At 50.7% G+C, this 25695-nt stretch overlaps 2 protein-coding genes across 3 annotated transcripts in view; both read left to right on the forward strand.

The window, feature by feature from the left end:
* Positions 1-25695, forward strand: part of AFDN (afadin, adherens junction formation factor) — a 114132-nt gene that overhangs the window by 68410 nt on the left and 20027 nt on the right. For both annotated transcript variants that reach the window (XM_052645878.1, XM_052645879.1), the window contains exons 13-22: positions 2836-2897; positions 3001-3206; positions 5086-5106; positions 5833-5978; positions 7880-7974; positions 8307-8572; positions 10418-10561; positions 11869-12067; positions 14236-14339; positions 16739-16825. In XM_052645878.1, coding sequence (XP_052501838.1) covers positions 2836-2897; positions 3001-3206; positions 5086-5106; positions 5833-5978; positions 7880-7974; positions 8307-8572; positions 10418-10561; positions 11869-12067; positions 14236-14339; positions 16739-16825 — 1330 coding nt within the window. The remainder of the gene's footprint in view (positions 1-2835; positions 2898-3000; positions 3207-5085; positions 5107-5832; positions 5979-7879; positions 7975-8306; positions 8573-10417; positions 10562-11868; positions 12068-14235; positions 14340-16738; positions 16826-25695) is intronic.
* On the forward strand, positions 442-1889 carry LOC128053367 (U5 small nuclear ribonucleoprotein 40 kDa protein-like). The gene has a single exon (XM_052645880.1). It carries the CDS (start codon positions 458-460, stop codon positions 1532-1534), a length of 1077 nt encoding a protein of 358 aa, XP_052501840.1. The 5' UTR covers positions 442-457; the 3' UTR covers positions 1535-1889.

Here is a 25695-nt window from a genome sequence, read left to right on the forward strand (position 1 = left end):
CTTATTAAACTTCTCCTTGAAATGTAAATCTATGTCACTTTGTGGATATGAAGACGGTAATGGAAGCGTGGTTCTTCCCATTTCCAGTCTCGTTTTTCACATCTGCAGTTCTCTTCGCTGGTTTAGTCATAAAATCTGAGAGGCTTAATCAGTGAATGATTTAATACTAATTTTAGTCAAGGAAAAAATCTTTTTGAACGATGGGAATAACTTTTAAAGTATCACTGACACATTTTTTAAATTTTTCAAGAGAATTTAAGTTCCTTATTTTTATTAGATTTGTTGAAGTGATAAAGCGTTAAAAAAATTGGTGAACTTTACCCAGGTTCATGTTGTGGGTATTAAATTGAAAAATAAGCGCTTTGTCTACAGTTCTAGATGTTTACAAATACGGCAGTGTAAGAAAGACATATTAAAAATAATTGAGAGTGGCGGCCTGAGGAGAGCGGCTGCCGCCATGATAGAACAGCAGAAGCGTAAGGGCCCAGAGTTGCCACTGGTCCCAGTCAAGCGGCAGCGGCATGAATTACTGTTGGGAGCGGCAGGGTCGGGCCCTGGAGCCGGGCAGCAGCAGGCGGCGCCGGGAGCTTTGCTGCAAGCGGGTCCTCCAAGATGTTCCTCCCTTCAAGCCCCAATCATGCTTCTCTCAGGACATGAAGGGGAAGTTTATTGCTGCAAGTTTCACCCCAATGGATCCACCTTAGCATCTGCAGGATTTGACCGATTGATATTGTTGTGGAATGTCTATGGTGACTGTGATAATTATGCTACATTGAAGGGACACAGTGGAGCAGTGATGGAACTTCATTATAACACAGACGGCAGTATGCTCTTCTCAGCATCCACAGATAAAACTGTGGCGGTGTGGGATAGTGAAACAGGCGAGAGGGTTAAAAGACTGAAGGGGCATACTTCCTTTGTGAATTCCTGTTACCCAGCCAGGAGGGGCCCCCAGCTTGTTTGCACTGGCAGTGACGACGGTACAGTTAAGCTTTGGGATATCCGCAAGAAAGCGGCCATCCAGACATTTCAGAACACCTACCAAGTTTTAGCTGTGACTTTCAATGATACAAGTGATCAGATTATTTCTGGTGGAATAGACAATGATATCAAGGTCTGGGACCTGCGCCAAAATAAGCTGACCTACACGATGAGAGGTCATGCAGATTCAGTGACTGGCCTGAGTTTAAGTTCTGAAGGCTCTTACCTCTTGTCCAATGCAATGGACAATACAGTGCGGGTCTGGGATGTCCGGCCATTTGCTCCCAAAGAGCGGTGTGTGAAGATATTTCAAGGAAATGTGCACAACTTTGAAAAGAATCTTCTGAGATGTTCTTGGTCACCTGATGGAAGCAAGATAGCAGCTGGCTCAGCTGACAGGTTTGTCTACGTCTGGGATACCACAAGCAGGAGGATTTTGTATCAGCTACCGGGCCATGCTGGCTCCATCAATGAAGTGGCTTTCCATCCCGATGAACCCATCATTCTCTCAGCGTCCAGTGACAAGAGACTGTATATGGGGGAGATTCAGTGAAGATATGGAATGGAAGACTCCAGAAGACTGCTTGACCCTGAGACCTCAAACAGCATAAGTGGCACCAAATGATGTCCAAGCCAGCATCCTCCCTTCAGATGAAGATTGTTAGTAGCAAGAAGTGAGGAGGAGGTAGCCATGTTCCAAACCACCAGTGTCCCAGTTCGCCAGGATGACTAAGGCAAGCTTCCAGTGGCCTCTTAAAACCACCTGCCCGATTTTAGGGGTTGTTCTATTTTTTCCTCTTTTTTTTTTTTTAAATAAGGCTTCTTCAAAAGGACAGACATTGGTTGGTTCATCATTTCCTGTTTCCTAATCTAGGCTGAAGACAGGGAATGTGACTGAAATGTATTTGTCGGGGGTTTTTGTTTGTTTGTTTTTTTAGTTCAATAACTTGTATATTTTCTTTCTGACTCATTTTGTATTAAAAGCCAACTAGATGCCTTTTTAAAAAAAAAAAAAAAAAAAAAAAAAAAATAAAATAAAAATAATTGAGCTTTTGAATTATATTTTAAGAGCATTTTTATACCTAAAGCATGGAGTTAAATCCAAATTAATAAATTATAGACTGGGTAATAAATTCGGAAGCACATAATTTGGTGAAAAGAAGGTTTTTGTTTTTACTTTTGACGTCTATAGTAGCTTGAATGGATTCCTGTTGTATCTTCCCCTTACTCGTCTTTGGTGCGCGAAGAAGGCGAACTTGGCAGGACGAGACTGTTGCTGGGGCTGCTGCGGTTCTCCGAGCCGGCCCATAGCCCTGTGGTCAGCTGCCTCAGTCACCCTGAGGTGCCGTCACTGTGCGCCTGAGCAGATGCTGACACAGCGCAGCTGCGGGCCGCACTGGCAGGGACCGCCCGTCTGACTTGACCAGGAGAGGCAGGCAGTGTCCGGCTGTTAGGGCGTTTTTCCCTCTCTTGTGTGAGAGCTCAGTTTCAAGCTCAGAGCTTTAGACTTTCTCTTTCTCCCAGTGGTGTCTGTCACTGTTACTCGAGCCATCGTGGTAGCGGGTGCCCGGCAGCCCCATCTCTACAGTGCAGGGCGTCTTCATCAAGAACAGACTCGTGGTCGGCTGTGTTCTCCTGACAGAAGCAGATACTCAGGATCTGACCCGTGAGCAGCCGGGCTAGGATGACCCCCAGTTCCCTCACCCACATATTGGAATAGGCTCCACGTGAAAATGAGCCAAGACTCTGTATGCAGTATTGACTTTTAAAAAATAGCTGCAGAATCCACAGTCTGTTGGGGTGATGTCAGCGAATGTGACCTGGTTTTAAGAGACGGCCACTTTGCTCTTTCAGAACTCAGGATGCTCCTGGGCCTGACCTGATTCTGCCTGCAAGCATTGAATTCAGGGAAAGTTGTGAGTAATTTCAGAGTCTACTGGTAGTGAATTATTTCTTATTCCGTTTTTCTTCATCTGAGTTTTCATGTTTCTTTTTTTCTGTTTTGAAATCTTTTCACAGCTGAAGATTCATTTTTATCCGCCATTATAAATTACACGAATAGCTCTACAGTCCATTTTAAGCTGTCACCCACATACGTGCTATACATGGCGTGTCGGTACGTATTGTCCAGCCAGTACAGACCCGACGCCAGCCCCGCGGAGCGCACGCACAAAGTCATGGCCCTCGTCAACAGGATGGTGAGCATGATGGAAGGGGTGATCCAGGTAAGCGCTGACGCAGGGCCGCACCAGCCCGTGACTGGCGGTAGCTTTCAAATCAACTGAGTCAGTTGCTTTTTTTTTTAATGTTTCAGATTTGCTTACATGCTTGACTTTATCCGAATAATTTTTTTTCTAAAGCAAAAGTTGTACAAGCAGGATTCAAAACTGTATAGCCTTAAAAGTTGAAATGCAAACCTTTCTTTTGTTTTCTTTCCTACAAAATTTAAGGGAAGGGAAAGTTTGTGTCACACAATGATCGCGAAAAAGACCCTTAAAATTATACTAGGTGCGAGAGGGCATTGAGAATTAAAAAATGATTCACGTATCGTAAAATGGACCATTATAAAGTGAGTAGCCGGGTCGCATTCAGGGCCCTCAGAGCTGTGCGGGTGCCTTTTCTTGGCTCCATGGGGTCCCTGTCCCTCCTGACAAGACCCCTCGCCCACCAAGCAGTTCCCTGCATCACCTGCCCCACGGGTCCCTGACCACCACCTGCAGAATCTTTCAGTTGCTGTAAGAAAGGACTCGCTCTTTGACTGTGGCCCCACCAGGCTGCTGGTAGTTGGCCTCTGGGTTTCTCATCATGGGCATAGGTATCGTGGACGTGATGACATTTCTCACTCACGATGAAAATCAGGTTCAACTTCTTTCGTAAACCAGTTTTCAAATTTCAGAAAATTAGCATGTTCTTTTGGTAGAATGGTTTGTTTCCTTTATTACTGTTTGCCTACAGTTGATAAAATTGGCATAACAGTTTTCACACTTAGAGGTAACTTGAAGATTTAATCTTTAAAGTCCTTAAATTTACAGACTTCTAAAAAAGTTTTCCTAAACCACTTGTCAGCATTATTCAGCTGTGACACTCTAGGTACGTGATCTTAAGCGACACAGTTAGATGATTTGGTTGCTTTTTTCCTGTCAGGATAGTTGGAGGCAAGCTAATCTTTTCATCCCCTTAGAACTTTCATAGAAGGCTTTTTTAACATTTTCAAGAAAAGGTTTCTCCTGTGTGAGTGGTTAGCCTGTGACTCTGAGGAGTTTAAGAGTCCTTCCCCTGAGGGAGGAAGTAGATGAAAAGGAAGCTCTTCTGTTTGGGCACTATCGTGTTACTCCTGTTACTTTATACACAAATGTGGATTTCCCTTTCAGCTGTTGTTCAGAGCTGCCGTCTGTCTCCCTCGTGCTTGGATTTCAGATTATGAAACTCCCATCAGCAGACACTTGGGATGGGCTTATCTTACTGGAACTGGCAGTGAAATCACATTATTAAGGCTTTCATACTTAAGATCTAGGTTTAGTGTGTGATTGAAAGAATCTTGAATTTTAGGGAGGAATTTTAGAATAATTAAAAATCTTTAATTTATAAGAAACCTACTTGGAAAAAGCAATTTGCTCCTTTGTAGTATAGAAATAATACAAGTTTTTGATACATTTTAGTGTTCAACGCTTGGTGTTTTTGTTGGTCTTTCCTGTGCCTTCATCCTCACTAGCTGGTCCAGGGGAACAGACTCTGAGGTCATGGACCTCTAGGTCATCTCACACACACAGGGCTGCTCAGAGACGTTAGGAAGCCCGTTCTTTGTAAATCTTTCAAAGAAATCGGTGTATTCACTTGTTCATTGCAACATCTATACAGAGAAAGTCTAGGAACTCCCTTAGTTTTTGTGCCAGTGTTAAAAGGAGGAAGCCCCTCCTTTATGCCCTAGATTTCCCGAGCTCCTCACAGCCACAAGGAGTGTGTAACATGGAATAGCGTAACTAAATGTCGTGCCCTCATGTCGTGCCTTCATGTTAGTGTTTTGATTTTTTTTTAATGATCATGACTGTTTACGAGTTTCTTTCTCTCGTTCTGCTTGGTTTCCCCTCGTCTGTTTTTCTCCAGGAAGTAGACCAGGTTGATCAGGTAGGACATACTGCTGGGAGCCGATCCTAGCTGTGTTGGCTTAGCTGAGTTTCTCATGCTGCTTCCATGTCAAAGTACAAAACAACTGGACTGAGGCTCATAACACTCATTCAGCAGCTGGAACATGCAGTACTAAAATCCTTTTTTGACTGTGCAACCTTTATCAGCATTTCATAACTTTTGCTTAATGCACTTCAGTGTGGATATGAAATGACAACAGTTCTGTTTCTCCTCTTTGTTGTTTATCCTTGGTTCCTATTCTTTGGATCTCATCTGAGGTTGCCTGGCCTGCTCATGTGGTCGGGAGATGACGCGATAGATCAGTACTTGATACCAAGTTGCTTGGTGTCCTTGCCAGTGACTTCGAGTATCAGGGTGGCGGTGGGTAACCATGGATACGTGTGTGTGTGCGTCACAGATTACCAGATACAGTGCAGCCTCCAATTCGGTGTTGGTATTGATGGCTCCTTTCCGCACTGGTGCCATAAATTGTTGCTCACTAGAGCCATGTTTCTGTACCTGAATCCTGAGAAGTTGCAGTGGGGCTGACTGCCCATTGCTGCATCTGCACCCAAATTCTTCTGCAAGTGTCTGGTATCTGTGCTCAGTGCCCTGGCGAGAATGGGGAGGTACTGGTCTATCTTCGGCAGCTTTTCAGGAGCACTCCTGTCGTCTGTGCTGTTTGTTTGTCGTGTGGCTGCTTACGGAGCTGCCTTCTGTCTGCAGAAACAGAAGAACATTGCAGGGGCCCTTGCCTTCTGGATGGCCAACGCATCCGAGCTGCTCAACTTTATCAAGCAGGACCGAGACCTCAGTCGGATCACGCTGGATGCACAGGACGTCCTGGCGCACTTGGTGCAGATGGCCTTCAAGTGAGAACCCATGTCTGTGAAGCCTTCAGTCACGCTTTCTCTTTAAATCTTCAGAGCTCATTCTAAAGATTTTTATCCACCCTAACCGAAGATAGATATCAAGCAGTGTCAGTGTTGTTCAGTTGCTAAGTCATGTCCGACTCTGCCACCCCATAGACTGCAGCATGCCAGGACTCCCTGCCCTTCACTGTCTGCTGGAGCTTGCTCAAACACCTCATGTCCATTGAGTCGGTGATGCCGTCCAACCACCTGGTCCTCTGCCACCCCTTCTCCTCCTGCCCTCAGTCTTTCCCAGCATCAGAGCCTTTTCCAGTGAATTGGCTGTTCGCATCAGGTGGCCATTTGAGTTTCAGCTTCAGCATCAGTCCTTCCACTGAATGCTGCTGCTGCTAAGTTGCTTCAGTCGTTTCCGACTGTGTGCAACCCCATAGACAGCAGCCCACCAGGCTCCCCCATCCCTGGGATTCTCCAGGCAAGAACACTGGAATGGGTTGCCATTTGCAACCAGTGGCATGAAAGTGAAAAGTGAAAGTGAAGTCGTTCAGTCGTGTCCGACTCTTCGAGTCCCTGTGGACTGCAGCCCACCAGGCTCCTCTGTCCATGGGATTTTCCAGGCAAGAGTATTGGAGTGGGGTGCCATCGCCTTCTCCACTCCCGCTGAATATTCAGGACTAATTTCCTTTAGGATTGACTGGTTGGATCTCCTTGCAGTCCAAGGGACTCCCAAGAGTCTTGTCCAACACCACAGTTCAAAAGCATTAATTCTTCAGTGCTCAGCCTTCTTTATGGTCCGACTCTCACATGCATACATGACAGCTGGTAAACCTTAGCTTTGCCTGTACGGACCTTTGTCAGCAGAGTAATGTCTCTGCTTTTTAATATGCTGTCTAGGTTTGTCATAGGTTTGCCTCCAAGGGAAAGTGTCTTAAAATTTCATGGCTGTAGTCACCTTTCACAGTGATTTTGAAGCCCGAGACCGGATGTCATGATATTACTTGCTTTTTGCCTTTTTTTTTTTTTTACTTTATTTCTAATTGAAGGATAATTGCTTTATAAATAATGATTTGATTTCTGCCATACATCAGCATGAATTAGGCATGGATGTACATGTGTCCCCTCCCTCTTGAGATATCTTAGGTTTTGAATGTTGATTTTCAAGCCAGCTTTTTCACTTTTCTCTTTCACTCTTACCAAGAGGCTCTTTAGTTCCTCTTCACTTTCTGCCATAAGGGTGATGTCATCTGCATATCTGAGGTTATTGATATTCCTCCTGGCAATCTTGATTCCAGCTTGTGCTTCATCCAGTCCAGCATTTCACATGATATCCTCTGCGTAGAAGTTAAATAAGCAGGGTGACAGTATACAGCCTCGATGTACTCCTTTCCCAATCAGTTTGTTTTTCCATGTCCGGTTCTAACTATTGCTTCTTGACCCACATACAAGTAAAGTAGTCTGGTGTTCCCATCTTTTTAAGAATTTCCCACCGTTCACTGTGTTTCACACAGTCAAATAGTCAATAAAGCAGAAGTAGATGTTTTTCTGGGATTCCCTTGCTTTCTCTATGATTGAATGGATGTTCGCAATCTGATCTTTGGTTCCTCTGCCTTTTTCTAAACCCAGCTTGTACATCTGGAAATTCTCAGTTCAGGTACCATTGAACCCTAGCTGGAAGGATTTTGAGCATTACTTTAGTAGTATGTGAGCACAGCTGAAGCATAAATAGCTACACACAGAATGTGTTGGTTTAATAAATTGAGCTCAATTAAGTATGAAACCTGAGAGGAAAACCATTACATAGATGTTGTACATGGAAAATATTTCTAAACAGTACATATTGTTTTACCTGTGTGATAGTAGCAGGGCGTCATGCTGAGGTTATTAAAACTGTCAATGTTTTTCAGGTACCTGGTTCACTGTCTTCAGTCAGAGCTGAATAATTACATGCCCGCTTTTCTGGACGACCCTGAAGAGGACAGTCTGCAGAGACCAAAAATAGGTTAGGCCTTTATCTTTCTGCTTCAGCCCCTCCTTCCCGCCTCTGCGTTTACCTTCATTTTAATATTTGCTGTCTGAGGGGCGCTCGCCTCAGCGTCCGCGGTCTGAGGTGCCGTCACTTCAGCGTCCGCGGTCTGAGGGGCAGGTGTGATCAGAGTCCGCGGGACGTCCTCCTGGTGTGGCGAACCCCCTTGTGTTCCATACAGGAACAGCTCTCATCTTGGGGGCCCTGTTGGGGCTCTCGGTTGGTGCGGTGGACACCGGCGTGTGGCTGGATGGGCAGGTGTCGAGCAGAGGGGGCGGCTGCTGACCACGAGCCCTCTCCCCTCACAGACGACGTGCTGCACACGCTCACGGGCGCCATGTCCCTGCTGCGTCGCTGCCGGGTCAACGCCGCGCTGACCATCCAGCTCTTCTCCCAGCTCTTCCACTTCATCAACATGTGGCTGTTCAACCGGCTGGTGACCGAGCCCGAGTCGGGGCTCTGCTCCCACTACTGGGGCGCCATCCTCCGCCAGCAGCTCGGGCACGTGGAGGCCTGGGCTGAGAAGCAGGGCCTGGAGCTGGCGGCTGACTGCCACCTGAGCCGGATCGTGCAGGTGGGTGGGGCCGGCCTCGTGGCCGTGTGGTCCCCCGTGTCTCTGACTCCCCTGGGGCGTCTCAGCCCCTCCCCGGGGTCTTCACGTGCGCTTAGGTTGAGACAGTGGTGTATCCCTCTGCCTGGGCCGCTCTCACAAGGAACAGCAATCTGGTAGCTTAAACAAAAGAAGCACTTTGTCCTGGAGGCTGGAGGTCTGAGACTGAGGTCGGGGCACAGTGGTTCCCAGAGGGAGAGCCTGTTGGTAGCTCCCGAGCCTTCCACTGCGGCTGCTGGTCTCCAGCATCCCGCCTGCACCTCCGTCTTCAGGAGGCCTCTCCCAGGCCACATCTCTGCCCCAGCCTCCGCCTTTCATAGGGACCCCAGACCTACTGACTTCAGTTAACTTGATTCCTTCTCTCAAGATCCTTTCTCAAGATGAGGTCACAATCCGAAGTTTACCCAGGTTTACCCCCTGAGTGTTAGGGTTTCACAGTGTGAATTTCAGAGGACACAGTACAGCCCGTAACAGGTGGTGATCAGCAGAATAAACACCTGAAACAGTGAGGCATGTGTCATAAAGCGACATACACAGAGAGAAACTCTGATTTTAAAATGGATGATAGCTGGCACTTTAAAAATACGGAGAATGAAGTGGGTAACCAACAAGGCCCTCCTGCGGAGCACAGGGAGCGCTGCTCAGCATCCTGTGCTAGCCTAAATGAGGAAGGGATTTGAAAGAGAGTGGATTCATGTGTGTGCATAACCAAATCCCTTTACCGTGCACCTGAGACTCACACAGCACTGTTAACCAGCTGCACTCCAGTGTGTGTGACACAGACAGTCAGGGCTGCAAGCTGGGCAACCCCAGAGCAGAAGCCTGTAGTAGAAACACAGATGAGAGAGAGGACTGTGCACACCCCCCTCAGAAACTCGTCGCATCACAGGAAGAGGGTAGGGGCAGCAGAAGGGACACGGGACGCACGAGAGCCTGGTCCTCGCGGCTTCGCCCGCTCCGGCGCTTTCCTGGTGCTTGGAGGCTAGACTCTGGTGCTGTGCAGTTAAGGGAAAGAGTCCCTGTAGCCTGTTTTGTTATTTTTAGTGTGTAATTCTGTATTTTTCTCTCAGTCTCTTAAAGAGATACAGTGTAGAGCTTTCTGCCCTTTAACTTTGATTGACTCAGCTAGTTATTAGAAAGGTCATTACAGTGTGATTTTATTCAGACCTTAGTAATGGTAATCTGGTTATATAAGTGTTCAAAGTTTCTAGTGAAGTCCCTCAGTCGTGTCCGACTCTTTGTGACCCCATGGACTGTAGCCTACCGGGCTCCTCCGTCCATGGGATTTTCCAGGCAAGAGTACTGGAGTGGGTTGCCATTTCCTTCTCCAGAGGATCTTCCCTACCCAGGGCTCGAACCCTGGTCTCCCGCAGTGTAGGCAGATGCTTTACCGTATGAGCCACAGGGCTTTTAAAATGCTTTTTGCACAGAAATTATTGGGTCTTACTATACATACAATTTTAATAAAAGAAGATCCCCTGGAGAAGGGAATGGCAACCCACTCCAGTACTCCTGCCTGGAGAATCCCATGGACGGAGGAGCCTGGCAGGCTACAGTCCGTTGAGTCACAGAGTCAGATACGACTGAATCTGTGGAGCACACACACGAGGTTATCTAACACCTTTAACTAGACGGTGCTTTGAGTTCAACTTGACACATATAGGTAATGTGAATGGAAATGTGTTTTCTTAAAAACACCCTGCATTTTAAAGTCAAATTAGCAAGTTACTTCAGTTTCACAGATATTACCTAACAGGGAATATCTATGAAACACTTTTAAATCATGGTTTTCCTGCCGCTTGTTCACAGGCCACCACTTTGCTTACGATGGACAAGTACGCACCTGATGACGTTCCAAACATAAGCAGCGCCTGCTTCAAGTTGAACTCCCTGCAGCTGCAAGCCTTGCTGCAGAATTACCACTGTGCGCCCGACGAGCCTTTCGTCCCTGCGGTAAGTGGGGTGCCAGTCGCCACGCATCACGTCTGTGCAGGAAAAGCAGAAGGGAACGAGAAAGTTTACGCAGTCGTCTTCCAAGGTCACTTTTGCTGTTGACGTCTGTAGGAGTTAGGGTTCCGTGCAAGAAATAGAAACCACGTAAGCGTTTTAAGTAGACGGGGATTTGATGCAGGGAACGAGGTTCTTGGAAAGCCAGGCCAGGGAGTGAGGAAGTTGCTCTCACCCTGAGTTCGAGGGCTCAGCGCTGTGACCCGAGACCCCAGGGCCCCTCACGTCAGCAGCCAGCAGCAGGGCAGGGCCTCCCCCGGGGCTGCCTCTCAGAGCCGTGCTGAGGTGCCTGCCTGGGGAAATCAGATCCTCACGCACAGCCGAGTCTGCTGTCCAGAGACCTCTGCAGAGGAGCAGAGAGCACAGAGGAGCGTGCGCGATGCAGCCCGAGCCTCATGAAACGCTGCCCGAGCACAGCCCCACGGGAGCAGCAGCTGGACGCAGGCATCCTGGGAGTCGAGTGTGCAGGGGACCCGATCCCACGGATGGCTTCACCTCCAGTGCTGAGTGTTTGCCGACAGAAGGCGGGGGCCAAAACCCAGAACCCACTGTCCCCAGACAGGCTGGGTCACAATCCTGAAAGGGGGCCTGATGTGGCTGCATGTTGGGAGGGGGCCGTGACCGCACAGCCCCGCCGGAGGGTAGAGCCGCGGTCCACACTCTGGGCTCAGGGACACAGGAGGCCCCAGGGAGAAGCCTGGTGGTCATGCCTCTGAGACAGAGGACAGGGCAGGGAGGGCAGCTTCTCTGGGTGTCGTTCTATCCCCTCCCTGGGGTGAGGAGGGAGTGTTCACTCTGTGAACTGTCCTGTAAGTAAGTACATAATCTAGTAACTGGAAGTTCTTAAGCAGAAATCACCTGTAAACCCATCATAAGGCAACAACCTCTACATAACCTGGGAATATGTATTTTTTAAATAAAATTATTAGCAACTCGATGTTTAAACAATGTGTAAGGAAAAATTATTTTTGAAAAGGAAAAAGACCTTCTTGCAGTCAAACAATTTCTGTTTAGAACTACACCTGTCCATTCACAAATTAATAGTGTCTTTAGCGCAGACAGCGGGAGTGTGTGCTGCGCTAGTGCTCGGTTGCTCCCCAGGCCGGTCTGAGCTGCAGATGAACTGGCTTCCCCTCTGGGAGGCACCCTGTGTGTGTGTGGCCACACCCCACATGACCAAACGCGTCTGGTCGTCACTGGCCAGCCACACCGCGTGCCGAGCATCTCCCAAGCCCGCGTCTGTTTCTGAGCAGGACCTGATCGCGAACGTGGTGGCCGTGGCTGAGAATACGGCGGACGAACTTGCACGCAGCGACGGGCGGGAGGTGCGGCTGGAGGAGGACCCCGACCTGCAGCTGCCCTTCCTCCTGCCCGAGGACGGCTACTCCTGCGACGTCGTCAGGAACGTCCCCAGCGGCCTGCAGGAGTTCCTGGACCCTCTCTGCCAGAGAGGTGGGTCGCCTTCCCAGCCCGGGCGTCTGCATTCCCTGCGTGACAGCGGGCCTCGTGCTCGCTGTGTTGAGACGTGTGTCAGGCCACCCCGTGTGCGCACGCCCGGCGCGCTTCTGGGAAGGTCGGGGCCCGGGGAATGGAGGGATGCGGTCGGTGGTGATGTGGGGTCAGAGCCAGGCATAGTACGGCCACCCGGGGCCTCTGCTCGCCGGCCCTGGCGCTGTCCCCTCTCCGGTTCCGTGTGCGCATGGGGCTCCGTCCGCCCCGTGTGTCGGTGCCGCCCAAGCAGAGCAGGCAGCAGCAGGGCCAGACGAGCCCCGAGCCCCCGTCACTCTGACCTCCACCCGGGCGGTGGGCGCAGCCAAGCCAAGTGCCCCCCCACGGTTGCCTTGAGGCCGGAGTGGAGCCCCGTGGTGCTGCAGCGCAGGGTGAGCCCGTGCGTGTGGTGAGGGCGCGCGCACTCGATGCAGCAGCTCGTTTCCCTGGGTCTGTCTGCCTTCATGTGGTGTGTGTGGAGGACACGTTTCAGAGGTTTTGCAGCTTTAGTTCCAGACCACGGCAGTGAGTGTTGTAAAAAATCAAGTCACATCGAGGTTTTGGTTTCCCATTGTGTGTGGAATTAAAGTTTACACCAAGCTGCAGTCTGTTGAGTGTGCAAAAGCTGTGTGTCTGAAAAACAGTAGACAAATTCCTTTATTGCTAGGCTTCCCTGGTGGTCCAGCGGTTTAGAATATGGCTTGCAATGCAAGGGACAACCCCTGGTTCGATCCCTGGCCTGGGAATATGCCACATGCCACAGGGCCCGCAAGCCAGCAGGTTGCAACCACTTTAAGCCCTCAAGTCTAGAGTCCGTGCTCTGCCGCAGGAGAAGGCACTGCAGTGGGAAGCTTGCATACCGCAGCAAAGAGTAGCCCCTGCTTGTTGCAAGTAGAGAAAGCCTGTGCAGCACCGAAGACCCAGTGCAGCCAAAATTAAAATTAAATATTTTAAAATACTTTATTGCTAAAAAATGTTAATCACCACCCAAGCCTTCAGCAAGTCTTTTTTTTTTTTTTTTCTTCAGCAAGTCTTAAGTCATCGACATTTCAGAACCGTGATAGTTATGATTCCCTAAAACAGCGGGGAGAGAAACAAAGTGTAGCTGATATTTCAGCAAAACTGGATTGAGACAGTGACTTTTAAAAAAATGAAAGGCTAAAACGAGATAAAATTCATTTATGTCGTTACTATAATTGAGTGTGTTTGTGACATCTTTTTCTCATCTACCACAGACAGCCTCATAACTGTCCGAGTTAGCCAGGTGATCCTTGCTGGGGGCGGGGTGCAGCGAGGACCCCCGTGGGACAGCCAGGACCCCCGGTGCCCGGGGCACCCAGCATGCAGTGTGCTCTTCCTAATGGTCAGCTGGTGCTAATAAGACTGCTTGAGAGAAAAGGATTGTGTTTGTTTGTGATACAACTTTGTCACAAAATCTCTGAAAGACCCTGTAAGATCTGACAAGTGAGGGATGACGCAGGCTCAGTCTTGTAAACATGTCAGTAGTCCCTGTTGAAAACATTAAAGATGTTCTTTAAAATGTTGTCACATTTTTCGAAAAAATGTAAATGTGACCTCTAAGGAAATGACAGAGAGGAGTGAGGAGGCCCCCTTCCCCAGGATCATTGTTCCCCTGGAGTAAATCACTGATTCTGGGGGCGAGCCTGCCAACAGGCTTCTACCAAAACTGCCTTCTGGTCCCTCTGTCCTTCCCTTCTGTCCGTCGGGTTCTCAGCCTGGCTGAGGAGCTCCTAGTCGAGCGGAGGAGACAGATCTGCAAGGAAGCATCTCGGTGAGATTCTGTAATTTCTCATAGACGTGAGGAAGAAAGCTGTCTGGGGTAAAGAAGAGGGGGAAACCAGTTTCGCTTTTCTGCTTGGTGTTGAAATTACATTGGACCAAAACAAATAGATTTTAATCACGAATAAAGCTGATGCAAATGTTTGTGTACAGGTTCTGTGTTCAGATGAACAGGTGATGTTAGATGTCTGCTAACTCACTTTTCGCAGAGAGTGAGGTCGTAGCCTGGAGACAGCCAACCGGGGCTCTAGGGGAGCGCCGTGCAGTCGGCGCCTTGTGTTGCCTGACGTGGCAGCTTTTCACGCTCACAGCCTGCCTGTTTTTCTCCCCAGGGTTTTGCAGGTTAATTCCTCACCCACGCTCCCCGGGCACCTGGACGATATACTTTGAAGGCGCAGATTACGAGAGTCACCTTTTGCGGGAGAACACAGAACTGGTGAGTACCGTGAGGTGGCAGGCGGGCCAGGGAAGGAAACTTGACTCCTTTCGGTTTGAAGATGCTTGGCTGTGTCTGTGCAGTTTCATCTGTAAACAAACGTTGCTTTTAAGAAGACGCCTGTAGGACTTCCCTGGTCACCCAGTAGCTGAGACTCCCAAAGTGGGGCACAGGTTCAGTCCTGGTCAAAGAGTTCAGATCCCAGAGCCCACACAGAGAGGCCAGAGGGGAGCAATGATGCCTGTTGATACCCACAGTTAAACCTCACACGTATTTTTAAAATACATTACTATGGCAATCTTAATGGGTTTTATTAGAAAAATTTTTCTGTGATAGAAATATTTTCTATTTTCTAGTCAATTCTACCTCGTCTTAGTGAAAGTGTTAGCTAAGCTCAGTCATGTCCGACTCTCTATGACCCCGTGGACTCCAGCCCTCCAGGCTCCTGTTCACAGAACTCTCCAGGCAAGAATACTGGAGTGGGTAGCCATTCTGTTCTCCAGGACGTCTTCCCAGCCCAGGGATTGAGCCCACGTACCCTGCTTTGCAGGCTGATTCTTTACCATCTGAGCCACCAAAGACAGCCCTGCCCTATCTTAGCTATGTGAAGGTGAAGGTGAAGTCGCCCAGTCGTGTCCGACTCTTTGCGACCCCGTGGACTATAGCCTACCAGGCTCCTCCATCCATGGGATTCTCTAGGCAAGAGTACTGGAGTGGGCGCCAGGTACCAAATCATTCACTAATGTTTTATCTCTTGGTGAAAGACTGGCCAGTCCCGTTAGTGTTTTCTGGCTCATAGATTTTAGGGGAAACCTTGCCTTGCTTCCTGCAGAGAGTTTTAGACTAGAAAAGGAGCTTCGCCATGTCTTAGAAAGGGATGCCAGACCAGAGTTGTCTTTTCCTCCGTACACTGCACGTCAGCCCAGAGGACACAGGCGAGTCAAGCCTTTCCTTTGGGAGCGTCATTATTCCGTCTCATTCCCCTTAAGTGTAACTGACTCCTAAGCCACTCGAGGCTTCAGAGGAGCCCAGCAGGTGTGGCCGCCTGTCTGGCTGGTAACGGTGGACGGGGGCCAGTGTGTTCCCTGTAGGGGCCATGGTTAGGGGCTCTTGGCTATTAAGAACGACCACGAGTCTTCTGGAGCTTTAGACGCTTCCTGTGGTGACCTCCTGAATTATCCATCGATCACTCAGAACCACACACCTGGTTCTCACCTAGTTTCAAAGAAGACAGATCACGTGAGGAGGCAGTACTTAACCGTAAGGCAGCGGTGGGCGTGTGTTCTGTTTATTAAATCCAAAGTAGTTGTTTTTGCTCAGTAGGAAAAACAAGCACCTTGGATGGAATCACTGATTTTTTTTTTCTATCTTTCTAGTTTGTTTATGGATCCCTCAGTCGATTTCAGGTCCTGATGCTTTGTAGAAGCTTTGTCGCCTGATCTTATTCATTTCCCTTAGAATATTATCCTACAGACTTTGGTTCCAAATAAACAAGCTGTGTGTCTAATCGCTGTTTGGCAGCATGCCTTTATACTTACATATATAATTAACTGAATTCCCAGTGTGTGGGCCTGGTGATACTCTTGTTTACTTTGTTAACCTGTTCACGTGAGGCAGGACATATGTAGACTGTGTGACTTCTGTGGATGGCTTCCCTTTCTCATTGTGGATCTGTTGGGAACTGGCCTTACTGGGCACATACTTCGTCCCTTCCGCTTGATTCCCCCACCACAGGCCTCACATAGGCACGCTGAGCTTGGGGCCCGCTGCCTGAAGGCTGAGGCAGTGTATTTTTGCTGTTGAATTTTCACAAGACAGGTTTGTGGTGGCTCAGACGGTAAAGAGTCTGCCTGCAGTGTGGGAAACCCGGGTTTGATCCCAGGTTTGGGAAAATCCCCACAGAAGGAAATGGCAACCCATTCCAGTACTCTTGCCCGGAAAATCCATGGACAGAGAGGAGCCTGGCAGGCTACAGTCTGTGGGGTCGCAAAGAACTGGACACGACTGAGCAACTTTACTTTTCACAAGATAGAGAGACACGAGAGCATCTTTGTTATGTTATAACTGTCCTCCCCCTGGGTAGTATAGAGTAAGTTTAAGTTTCTTCAAAAAATGTCCAGTAATTTTGTTTTAAAAGATAATAAAGTAAAATTGTAATGTTGTCTTTAAGACCAAGTTTTTCTTACATGGTAGTGATGCCAGGGTTGTTTTGTTTTGTAAATTAAGGTGTTTAAACAGCATGTAAATGTTTAGCATTTGTGGTGATTTTCTTGACGGCTCTGGAGTCGAGAAAGAATATGGGGTTTCCTTTACCAGATTACCCCATCGAGGCGTGGTCTTTACTGCTTCTGTTTCTTCTTTGGTTTCAGCCCTCACTAAACTTCTCTCTTCACCCCTAGGCACAGCCTCTGCGTAAAGAACCTGAAATCATCACTGTGACCCTCAAAAAGCAGAACGGAATGGGCCTTAGCATTGTCGCTGCAAAGGTAGCACGGGGTTGGGGCGCGGGCTGCCACCCTCTGTCCCTTAAGCCTGAGTCAGCGGCGTCCCGTTCCGCGTCTGGGGGCCGGGCCTGGGAATGAAGTGCTGTGCGCGTGGCGTTCTTGGGGTACCTGCTCCAGAGCCCGTGCATGGAGGGGCTGCTGGGCCCCTGTCCCCCAGCAGGCTCGGGCTGCAGGGGGCCACTGGGCGCCCGTCCAGACGCGTGGCGTGCTGGGAGCTACAGCGAGGGGGCTGTTTCCCTTTTAAAGACACTCAGTTCGCAGGTGGAGCCCGCTCCGCAAAGGGTCAAGGGTTTGAAACAGCAAGGGGACGGGGCGGGAGCTGCGATCTCAGGGCAGGGGCGTGTGGGAGGACTAATGTGCCAGGCCTGGAGCCAGGGGCCGGGGCGCGGCAGCAGGCGTGCTCCGGGGCACGGCAGCCCGTCCAGGGCCGCCTGGCCCAGCCCACCGGCCGGGACTCAAGCTGACCCCTTCCGAACAGGTCCTGAGCGTGGTGCTCAGGACGCCGGAGTGGGTGGGGCGGGCGGGAGCAGGCAGCTGCAGGCCTGGTGGTGTTTTCCTGTTTGCTTGTGTTGGATACGAGCGTGTAGAACCCAGAGGGCAGGAGGCAGAGATACAGACTTGTGTCGGCTTATAGGTGCTGTAAAGGAAGTAACTCAAAGGCTGTGCCCTGGTAACTGGGCAGTGTGCCGTTCTCAGGCATGACGGCATATGTTGGAGTCTGTTCACCTGTGGGCTTGACTGCTTGATCGAATCCGCTTTTCTCCAGCCCAGCTGTGGTTTCTCCGGGACTTGCAGGGAAAACAAGTTGTGTGCTGTACACACGTTGCGAAGCGGCGCCCTGCTGTTGCCCCGCATGGATTTGTGCCAATGGCCACATCCTCCACAGGGGCGCGGGGCCTCAGGCCCACCCTGCCCCCCGCTGGGCAGCCATGGAGCCCTGGGCGTGGCTGCAGCTCAAGCCCCGGGAGAAGGCTGGGGGCCTTAGAGCTGGTCCCCGCGGTCACACGGTCCCCTGTCAGTCCATCTTGGATTCACCCCGTAGCCCCGACTGGAGTCTAGGTGCTGTGTTTTCCCTGTGAACTGTCTGGGCCTTTGTGTCATTATTTGGCTCCGTCCTCTGCCTTCCCAGTCAGCCTGTGGCTTCGGGACCATGCGCCTGGAGGGCTCTGATCCCAGCCCACCGGCGCCCCTCCCGGCTGCGGCCGCTTTATGGAACCCAGATGCCGTGGCTCACCCGTGCCGTCCACGCTGGAAGCCTGCCGGGGGCTGGGGGGCTCGGAGTGCTGCTCTCATTCAGCTGAGGGCCGGCGTGGCGCTTCCTGTTTAGTTTGGATTTTTAAAATAGAAACTGTTTCCTCCTTTTTATTTTTCTAACTCTTTTTAAAGTTTAATAAAGTACAAAGTAAGCGAGAATCTGAGCTGCTTGGTTACGTAAGAGCCTGAGGTTGCCTGGGCGCTGGTTGGAGTTGCTCAATGCCCGCGGTGGCCAGTCTTCAGAGACCAGCTGTGTGTTGGCCGTCGCCACCGCGGGGACCGGGCAGTGGTGGTCCGCCTGAGAGTCCATGGGCCCGAGAGAGATGTGGTTCTCCGTTGTCGGGAGAGCAGAGCCTGCGGTGAGTCTCCTCGGGGCCCCGGTGGCCAGTGGCCGCCGTCCGCCCCGCGAGCTGCTGCAGCCTGTTGGCGACGGCCGGCTCGGGAGCTCACGCTCACACCCCGGGGTGCTCGCTGCTCTGCGGCTCCGTGCCACGGCTTCTCAGGGCTCGGGAAGAAGAGGCTGCTCGTACTTCATACGGGAAAAGGACAGCTGTGGTATGGTGGGTGCTGTTGGAAACAGTGGTCGCAACTGCTGTACAGTTGCTAAGCACAGACACGATAATGTCCACAAGGCAGGACGCTGGCCGTTCAGGCGGCATTTGCTGCAGGCTTGGTCCACGGCGGGTCTCTTCTGCTAGCGTGACAGTGACAGTTCGAAGGGTGCTCGTTAGGAGGTTTTACTGTTTTACTAGAAATGAATGGCTGATTGAATCTTGCTTGTGGTCTAACTGTATCTAGTATTAAGTTTTTAAAATTTTTAGTTAGCTTAGAAAAATTGCTGTGCCTTAGAGAGGAGAGGGTGAAAGCAGTGTTCACGGACGCGTCGCTTCCTCCCCACTGGACCAGTGTGTGTGAGCCGCGCTCAGTGCTTGAGGCTCCCGGGCCTTCGCGCGTCCTTGCCGGGAGCCGGCGGGAGCAACCACGTCAGGACCCAGGAGGTGCTCAGCTCCTTCCCTGGAAGTGCAGGGGGTCGTGTGACGTCCCCACACGGCTGCTGCTTCAGATCTGGTCGGTTTGTTTCTGTTCTCACAGTAAAGTGTGTAAACAAGGCTTTTCCCTCTGTTTGCATTCATGGCCTAGGTGCACGTTTCTTGGGTTGTCTGACACACTGACTCAGTTGCAGGACTGAAAGACAGGAATGCTAGTTTTCTGAAGCAGAACCTCCTTTCCCCTGGCGGTTCCCTAGAAAAAGACGGTATGGGGCGTCCGGGTGCAGGGCCGTGGTGGGGGGCCCCTAGGGACAGTCCTGAGAGCCCCGCCCGGTGCCCTCAGCCCCGCCCGGGGCCAGGGCTCCCCGCATTGGCACACCTGCCTGGGCGTCCGCGTCCTCACCTCCCTCTCGGAGCCCCAGACACTCTGAGACCCTCGGGAGGCTGCACCTTCACTCTGGAGACCCCGCCTTGCACCCTTCAGGACCCCATGGTCCCCTGCAGCCCGTCTGGGGCCCCAGCATCGGAGGCTGTGTGGTTTGCCTCCTTCATCGCATGGAGAATGGGAAGATAGATAACACGCTGTTCTCGTTTGTGCTGAACATAAACAGGAAGCAAGCACGCAGCCCTGACCTTGCAGGCAAAGGGGCGCTCCCCTCTCGGGGCTGTTCAGGTGGCCAGGGTGGGAAGTGTCCTGGGCCTGGGTTTTGACACCAGTTGTCTCAGAACTGAGGTCACTCCTAGCAGAGAGCACAAGCGAGGCGGTGTTGTTGAACCTCTAGTCTGAACCTTAGTTGTTCATGAACTAGAACTCTCGTCTGACTAGCAGCAGCGGCTCCAGACCCCGAGGAGGAGGCGGCGGAGCATTGCCCTGACAGCCTGATGAGTTTTCAACACGCCCGGCTCTTGGGCCATCCTGGCCCCTGCCTGTTTCCACGCCTGGGAACAATAGGCTGGATTCATGCCCTTTGGCTGGCAGCTCCGCCTTCCTTCTGCTGCTGCCTTTTTCCATTTTGGATTGTGTTGTAATGACGTTCTCATGCTGTTAGTCATATCGCACTCCCACGCTCAGTCGGAAGTTGCAGCTGGGGTGTCGGGAGCGTGGGCCCCTCTGACAGAGTGTCTGAGTGGGAGGTGAGCGCCCCTGCACTTCAGTCCTTCCCAAGGTGCCCGTGAAGGTAGAGGGGCGGCCTCCTCCAGACTCACGGCCGTTCCCTCGGAGCGCAGGGCAGCTGCCCGAGAGGTGCGCACGTCAACCGTGCTGGGAAGTACGCGTGGCCCTGCCGGTGTCCAGGCGCCCCCGTCAGCCCCGCTGTCCCCGCGTGCCTGCCCCGGGTAAACTCAGGTGAGGTGCCGCCCTCCCCCTCCTCCTCCTCGCGGACTCCTTCTCGGGCCTCCTCTCCCTCCTAAGGGAAAGGAAAGCAGCTCCAAGATGCATTTTCAGATGAAATCCTGGGCTCACACGGGCGTGCCCCTCGTGGTTCCAGGTCCGAAGTCTGGCCCCCAACCTCCTCCTGTGCCCTGGCTGGCTCATGCGGCCTCTGGCGGTCCGTCCAAAACCAGGTTGCGCGGCCAGAGGCTGGCAGCAGCTGCTGGGCTGCCTGTCACCCTCAGCAGCCTCTGGGAGGGAGACTTGGTATTTAAGTGGATTAAATTACAAAATAGTATCCAGTAGAAGTTGTCATTCCTGATACACGTGGAATACATCACCGCTTTCCAGAAGGTAGTTTTTAAAAAGGAATTTGATTTGTATTCACATGGGGAGTGGGTAATTCTGAACAGTGTTTCATTTTGATTTCATAAATAACAAACAGACCCAATAGGTAAAAATACAAATAGACCAAAAACACAGTGATATTTTTTCAGTAGTAAATGCAGTTTAGATCTCTTTAGGCAAGTAGCTACTGAAATTTTTTACACCGTGCCTTTAGTTATTATACCGTGGTTACTCTTCTCATGGTTGGAAATTAAGGTGTATAATGTTAGAATATATGTTGTGTTATGGGAGGATTTTGTTTTTACACAATTATCTGCATAATTACGGATTTATTGTTAGTATCTGTGGTTACTGATGACATAGGTTTACTATGAAAAGCTTAGTTTTGGGGTAACATCGTCCTGTAACTCAGGCCATGTAGGTAAATCAAAGTTTTCTATTAACTGCATCAAAGCAACGAGGGAACCTGAAACCGACAGTGTCTCCTCCAGCGCAGTCGTGATTTCAGTGTCATCGCTGTTGCTGGAGAGACACTGTAGGCTCTTCCCACTCAGTCTTCGGAGTTGGGGGGACTTTGCTCTGGACTCCGAGTTTCAGTCGGGACGCACCCATCCCCGCACCCGCACCCTGACCTCGGTGGCGGCCGACACCAGTGCTGACGCGGCGTTGCCAGCGTCTGGAGGCTCTCTGTGGTCCTCTGTTGGCTGTTGGTCGGCGCTTAGGTCCTCATCTTTGTGTTCTTTTGATGACAGGTGGGGTGCCTTGATTTAGCAGCAAGAAGGTGTAATTCCTGGGCCCTATTTTTATGTCAATTTAAAAAGTAGAGTTACCAGCAAATGAATTTTAATTGTGTGTATATGTAAATAGAAGAGGAACTGAGTGGGATTTGTTGAATACTTTTTTTGTAAGTCCAGTCTTACTGGGCTAGTGTGTGCAGTATTGTATAGAACTAGGACACGAGTGGTTTAATGTTTCTGAGAGTAACTTGGTGTTGCTGAATCTTCTACCACACTCTGTAGCAGTTTTATTCAGATGAAATGCGGCTGGTGGCGAGAGCACTCTGCAGTGTTAAGGAGCGCCTCTGTCCTGGTTCCTTCCAGGAGCTGACCTGCTCCCAGTTCAGATGGCGGTGGGCAGGGGCCAGGCAGAGCTCACCAACTCCCTGTCCCCCGAGTCCCGGGGTCGGTCCAGCCAAGCCTGCCCTGGCCAGACTGAGGCGCTGGGTCACCTTAGCCAGGCGCTGGATCAAAGGTTGTGGTCTTTGGGGTTGAAAGGGTTTAATATATGTACTGTTGATTTAATGTATGTATTGGGGTTGGCTAAAAAGGTCGTAGCAGCTTACAGAAAACCTGTGATTCATCTGTACACTAGTTGCAGTTACACATTGTTATGGTCACTTTATAACTGTGAGCTACACGTGAAATACGGGTAAGACTCAAGTCGGTAGAGACAGGCGGGAGCCTGGCCAGAGAGCAGGGCGCCCCCCGGGGCGGTCACTACAGAATCGAGCAGGTGTGCGGGCGTGGCGACACGCTGACAGACGTGAGACACACAGAGTGTGTGTGCCAGGTCAACAGTGTAAGGTTGAGGCCACATTTGGAAGCTCAGATGCCAGCCAGAGGTTGGACACCTCTTAGAATATCGCCCTACCCCCAGGAGTCTTTAAGCAAACATATTTCACTGTGCTTTCTCAGTGACTTTTTATTAAAGTCAATTCTTATGACTAACCTGAAATAGACCTTTTAGATGCTAGTGGTCTTTTGAATTGAGGTCCTTTTTTTCCTCAGATGTAAACCTTTTGTCACAATGACGTACTTATAAATTGAATTTATTTGGAATTAAAAGGAATGACTGTCACTTCGAGTTTAGATAAATTCCCATCATGTAAGAAAGCAGTGTTTCTCATTGCTGGGGTGCTGTCCCTCCGAGGATGGCAAACGGTGTCAGAAATGCTTAGGGTTCTCACTTCTGCACCAGGAGTTTGCGGGGTCATCAGTATTGTGTCGTCAGCTCACCGATAGTGGATTAGCAACTGCTCCGTAATCTACTGGTGTGTTCATTCAGGCAGCGTCTAGATCAACCACGTTGCCCTGGCCTGACTACAGGGGTTTGGGAGCTCCCCTGGAAGGGAGCGGGGGAGGGCCCTCTGTACCGACCTCAGGAACAAGGGAGGTGCCGTGGGAACACGAGTGAGCTGGGGCGGCGGCGTGCCTGGGCAGGTGGGGAGAGTGGGTGGGCTGGTGAGCCCAGGAGGCAGATGATCAGAGGATTCGGGCTGACCTGTTGCATCAGAAGGCCGTTGTGTGTGGCAGGAACATGGCTGAGGGGCGGAAGGGGGCACGTGGCGGTGTGGTGGGCCTGCACTTGACGTGGGTGCCCCATGCAGGCGGCTTCTGCTTGTTTACAGCCAGCTGGCCACCTGTGGGGGCAGGGGGCTGCCTGCAGGAAGAATTTCTTAAGGCAGGTTGGATAGAGGAGCCAGTGGATCAGCCTTAGGAGAGTGTCTGTGTCTTGCCAGGACTGTTCTGAAATTCACAGTGTAAACTAATGCTTGTTTACAGTTGTGACTTCAGTCAGATTTTTCATAAGGCTGTCAGATATCTATATTACAGGAGCGGTTGCTTGCATATTTAAACTTAGATTTATTAAATTTTATATTACATGTGACGTGTGGTAAACTATCTATTTAAAGACACGGTCGGGTTCAGGCGGTGTTGCTGCTGGCCGTGGTCCACGTGGAGTCCGCGGAGTGGAAGCTTGTGTGCTGTTCTAGGGTGGCGTGTGATGGCCGGTCTGAGTGGAGTGGCGGGAGCAGGACGCAGGCGTGGAGCGCGGCCATGGGAGCGGGGCGCTGCGGCACGCAGACGCCTCACGGACGGATGTGCAGCAGAAGCGTGCTCGCCAGGCCTTGGTTTGTTGGGACAGGACTGGACTCCTGCTGTTTCCTGTGCCTTTCCATTTTGTGACCTTAGAAAGATTAAAGTTTTTCTTATTACAGCTGGCCTAAATAAATGAAATTTTTCCTTTGTTAATAATCCTCTTATAAAGTATACCAGAAATGGGGGAGGAAGTCTTGATGTGATTGTTATAAAATATTCATTCATATTAAAATATCCATACATACTGAAAGTATGTATTTGATATTTATTTTACAGCAGCCTTACTAGAAATACTATGTTGCTGGTATTACTGCTAGAGATTTCTTTAGTCATGGATGGTGGTAATTGATTATCTCATTAAAAGTGCAGTTCTTACCATTTAAATTACAAGGACAGTATTGCACTCCCCAAGAGCAGTGCTTGTGACAATGTAGTCTCTTCATTCGCACTGAGAACTGGGTGTCTGAAGTTTAGAAATGTTGCTTTTCTATGAGTCGGATGGAGAACAGAAGAAAAAAGTAATTATGCATTAAAAGCCTTAAAAAAAATCTGGTATAGTTAAAAGAGCATAATGGCAGGAAAAGAGGGATTTTCGGTGCCCCACCCATCAGAAACAGGGTCTGACAGGCGCAGAGAAAGCCGCCTGAGCGGGAGCTGCATTGGAGCCGGGGTGCTGTCTGTCTGCGTGTCTAAGGAGGTGGGGCGATGCAGGCATTCTGTGACTGTTTGTGGGATGAGCGAAACTGTTTTTCAGACAGCTGGATCAGGTATCGAATCATGTATTACACAGAAGCACAGAACAGTGTTGAAGAAGCTGTATGATCAGGTTGTGTGGGAGGCGGGCCCTAGGGGCTGCCCTGGAGGTGGTTCCCCTCAGCCATCTGACACTGAGCCCAGCCCAGGTTCAGAGAAGACCGTGCTGGTGTCATTGAAGGTGGTTGGAAGCTGTGTTTGTTGACTCTTGGCTAAGAGATGGGCTAAATTTGAGAAAGTTGCCAGTATTGAGCGATTCATTCATCGTGTGCTCAGTCGTGTCCGACTCTTCATGGCCCCGTAGACTGTAGCCCGCCAGGCTCCTCTGTCCATGGGATTCTCCAGGCAAGAACACGAGCGGGTTGCCATGCCCTCCTACAGGGGGCCAACCCGACCCAGGGGTCGAGCTCGGGTCTTCCGCATTGGCAGGTAGATTCTTTCCCACTGCGCCACCTGGGAAACCCATCGAGTGACGATACAGACGCGCGTCTAAACGTGTGTGTGTGTGCGCGCGTGTGTGTGTGTGTGTGTGAAGCCTCAAATGTACCCCCAAAGTGCAAGTTTTCCCAAGTGCCCCGGTAATTGTGCGTGTGGCAGAGGGGCCTGGCACAGGCGGGGGCACTGCGCCATGTGGAAGGACCGCTGCGTCCTCTAGGGGCCGCTCGTGTGTCTGGACCAGACTGGAGACCAGTGACGAGGTCAGGGCAGATGGGCAGACGGGTCTTGAGGGGAAGAGTCAGGAAAGCAGGCGGGACCCGGGGGCTGCGTGGAGCGTCTATGGAGTCCGTCCGTGGGTGTGTAGGCACGGGGGTCTGGGGTGGGCTCCCGGGGGCGGGGGGTGCTGTCGGCCTCACAGCAGGGTCTCTGCTCAGTCCTCCCTAACCAGGAGCCTCCAGACGGTCCTGGGCCCATTCTGTTGACCAGAGGGGAAAGGGAGTGTTCACGTGGAGATTATGGAGTTCCAGGGCGCTGTAGGAAAATGTGTCCATTAAGTCGTTTATCAAACCATCTTTACAACTTTCTGTGATACCTTATATTGATGCTTTTGGGACACCATAGGTTCACAAGCCAAGAAATACGCTCAGCTGTAGGATATTGACAGAAACATCCAGTGGCGTCCATACCTCTGCACGTCTCCTCTGGGCGGGGCCTCGTAGCTTCAGGACTTCCTTAGCATTATGGCACACGACCCTTAAATGGAGGCAACGTGGAGTATTTTCTCCAGTTGTTTCTGCCGAAGTCCTTCTCGTCATTTGCAAC

Source organism: Budorcas taxicolor, chromosome 9 (genome assembly GCF_023091745.1).
Source record: "Budorcas taxicolor isolate Tak-1 chromosome 9, Takin1.1, whole genome shotgun sequence".
Classification (NCBI taxonomy): Eukaryota; Metazoa; Chordata; class Mammalia; order Artiodactyla; family Bovidae; genus Budorcas; species Budorcas taxicolor.

Coding starts and splice junctions, on each gene's coding strand:
- LOC128053367 (XM_052645880.1), top strand. CDS start 458: ATGATAGAACAGCAGAAGCGTAAGGGCCCAGAGTTGCCACTGGTCCCA.